A 3,193-nucleotide genomic window follows, 5' to 3' on the forward strand; every position below is an offset into this window, starting at 1 on the left:
AGAGTATACTTTGTGCGAGAACATAATTTTCCAAATGAAAAATCAGGTTATAATATTCATTTGGTAATTTCCTATTATTGGTGTCAAACTACATTTCACAGTGCGAGAATAATTGATTTTTTGTTTTGCCACAAACAGTAATTTGATTCTTATTAATAATAATAATACAGAACATAAAAATAAAACAAATATAGGAACACTTTGATGTTGTGTTACAATTTATTTAATAGTAATATTTTATTAATCCTTTTGATTTACTTACTTAGGAAAGCAACAAGAAGAGGTCACCCTCGTCGTCAAAAGCCATCCTCATTCTCTCTCTTTGGGTTCTGAACTTGTAATAGCTATAGATAGAAATACAGTGACAGACACAATAGAAGAAGAAACCCAACCCAAGCAAACGCACTCAGAGAAGAGAGAATGACCACCCCAAGAGGAAACCACCACCCGCAGCCTAACGGTGAGCGAAGAAGACAATGGCCACCGGCACATCCAGCAGCGGCAGCGGCAGCGGCTCCGGAAGCGGCAGAGACAGCGACAGCAACAGCAGCAGGCGGACATTCTTACAATGGGTACCGACAGTACCACCCAAGAACGCCGGGTCGTTCGTCGTCGTCGTCGGCATCGTTCAAAGGGTGCTGTTGCTGCCTCTTCCTTCTATTCTCGTTCCTGGCGCTGCTGGTGCTAGCGGTGGTGCTGGTAATAATCCTAGCGGTGAAGCCGAAGAAGCCACAGTTCGATCTGGAGCAAGTGGGGGTGCAGTACATGGGCATCACACCCAATCCCCCCTCCACCGCTTCCCTCTCCCTCACTATTCGCCTCCTCTTCGCCGCCACCAACCCCAACAAGGTCGGGATCAGGTACGGCCAGTCCAGCTTCACCGTCATGTACCGCGGCATCCCATTGGGAAAAGCCACCGTCCCCGGCTTCTTCCAACAGCCTCACAGCACCCGACAGGTCATCGCCACCATCGCCGTCGATCGCGTCAATTTGCTTCAGGCCGACGCCGCCGATTTGATCCGAGACGCCTCCCTCAGCGACCGAGTCGACCTCAGAGTCTTGGGCGACGTTGCTGCCAAGATCCGCGTCATCAACTTCGATTCTCCAGGTGTTCAGGTATAATTAACACTCTTTCTTCAATTCCCTTCCTCTTGCGTAAAAAATGAAACGAGATTCACATTTTCATGTCAATTTCCGCATTGTTGTACCAGAAGAACTTTCCCAATTTAAGCTAGCTTACAAATTAGTTAAACATACATCTTCTTAAACTTGCTTTTTTGTTTTTGCTATGGAATTGTGAGTGTGGCTTGGCTCCTGCGAATTCCACTATCCTCTGTCTCACTCTGCTTTTTCTTCACTTCTCTTCTTTCCCCCCATTGTCTGCGCCGAAAGCTATTTTGTTTTTAAAGAAGGATATACTAATATTAATACTCTAAGACATCAACTCGTATTTCTTCCGCCCTTGACATTCACAGTTTCGCCCTGTTCCTTTCCACATTTGTGTTTCGCTTCCTTCCTCCTCTCTTTGTCAAACCACTTCTTTTCTCTGTGTGCCTCGTTTTTTCTTTTTATAGCCTTTCATTCATACCAGTCATGTTACATATATATTTATTGCTTTTCTATGTTGAATATTATAATTACGGTTTTACTAACATTTGACTCTTTAGATTGATTTTAAATGTTTAAAAGCGATAGCTTTATATTAGAAAAAGAAAATATTTATTATAATTTTATAATTAAAAAATTATACTCTATTGTGTTAAAATCCGTGTTACTACTATAAGTCAATAACTAAGAACTAGTAGTCCGTGAAATCAAATTCGGGGCATCGCTTTTTTTATTTATTTTTATCTTGCCCTTAATTGTAGGTTTCTGTTAAGTGCTTTATTTATTTTCACGCTCTTTTATGCTTTTGTCTGAATAGCATGGCTATACATTCCAGTAGCCTCAGTGACTCTTTGTTGTGTGCTAGTACTGTAAAATTTTACTCACCTTGAGAAATCCTTAATTTCGAGGGCTCTTATTTTGTTTTAAAAAATTGTACTACTACTAAAATTAAATAGGGGTGTGACGGGGATTAGGAATATAAAAACTGTAAATTTGGGGGGTTAGAACTCGACTTTAGCTACTAACGAATGATTAGAAAGTGCAAAGAAAATGATAAAATTGCTAGGTCCCACCAGAGTTGAATCAGGTCACTGGATTCGTAGTCCAATCCAGGGTACCAACTACTACACGACGGTGTCAACACCAGCTAAAGCTCAATAATGTTCATTATAGTGTTTGTCCTTAATGCCCCCTTTTTTTTCCACTTTTTTTTGAGGGGGTTCATGTCCATCTAGGGTGATGCCATTACATGTCAGATTAACTAACTGTGCAAGTTTTGTTATGCTCTCATCTAACTTTACAATTCAAAGTTGCAATAGACCAAAATCGAAGCATAGAATTGTCAAACGCCACTGCCATATTATTTTTCTTTCTACCATGTGACTATCCTTTTGTGCGGCACATGGGGTGGGAGTGAGATCATTCTACTAGCTACTGGGTGTTCACACTTTAACTCCCTCCCCATCTTTTGTGTTGTGTTGTGGTGCTCATATAATTACTCCAACTTCTTATTTTGTACATAATTAAAACTAGTTATAGTTATATATAGTTATTTTGTTTGTGGCTCTTCGTTATAGTATTATATATATAGTAATACATTTACTTGTTTTACTTTTTACCAATAGATTAACGACAAGAACTCAATTACACAGGTCTCGGTGGATTGTGCTATTGTGATCAGTCCAAGAAAGCAATCTCTGACTTACAAGCAGTGTGGGTTCGATGGATTGACTGTTTGATGATATCATTCTTGTTGGCAGTATCAATGTCCTTATCTTCCACTCGATTTCTCACTTGACCCTTGTTTCTTCGACTAATTTAAGGAAGAAATGAGGAGGGAAAGGAGTGAGAGAAAATTTGGGGTGTTAGAGGGAATTTAGAATGGTTATTGGAGGAGTCACGACAAATTGTTAAACTGCAAAGTTGAGGAAAAAGGTTTTGGAATAGATATCAAATTAGGGACATTCAACATTTTTCTCAAAGAATTTTGCAGAAATTTTTTGAATAGGTTACTTCACTTGGAAGACAAAAAAATCTGCGGAACAACGTGTAAACTGTAAAATACATCCAATGAGTGGGTTAGGTA

General features: G+C 39.8%; 1 protein-coding gene across 1 annotated transcript; it reads left to right on the plus strand.

Annotated features, from left to right (window-relative positions):
- The first annotated feature begins 277 nt into the window (after positions 1-277).
- Positions 278-3,193, plus strand: LOC100807434 (uncharacterized). The gene is made up of 2 exons (XM_003547015.5): positions 278-1,116; positions 2,760-3,193. The coding sequence occupies exons 1-2, from the start codon at positions 421-423 to the stop codon at positions 2,844-2,846; spliced, it is 783 nt and encodes a 260-aa protein (XP_003547063.1). The 5' UTR covers positions 278-420; the 3' UTR covers positions 2,847-3,193.

This window comes from Glycine max, chromosome 15 (genome assembly GCF_000004515.6).
Source record: "Glycine max cultivar Williams 82 chromosome 15, Glycine_max_v4.0, whole genome shotgun sequence".
Lineage (NCBI taxonomy): Eukaryota > Viridiplantae > Streptophyta > Magnoliopsida > Fabales > Fabaceae > Glycine > Glycine max.

Coding starts and splice junctions, on each gene's coding strand:
- LOC100807434 (XM_003547015.5), top strand. CDS start 421: ATGACCACCCCAAGAGGAAACCACCACCCGCAGCCTAACGGTGAGCGA. Junction 1,117..2,759: donor TCGATTCTCCAGGTGTTCAG/GTATAATTAACA, acceptor TCAATTACACAG/GTCTCGGTGGATTGTGCTAT.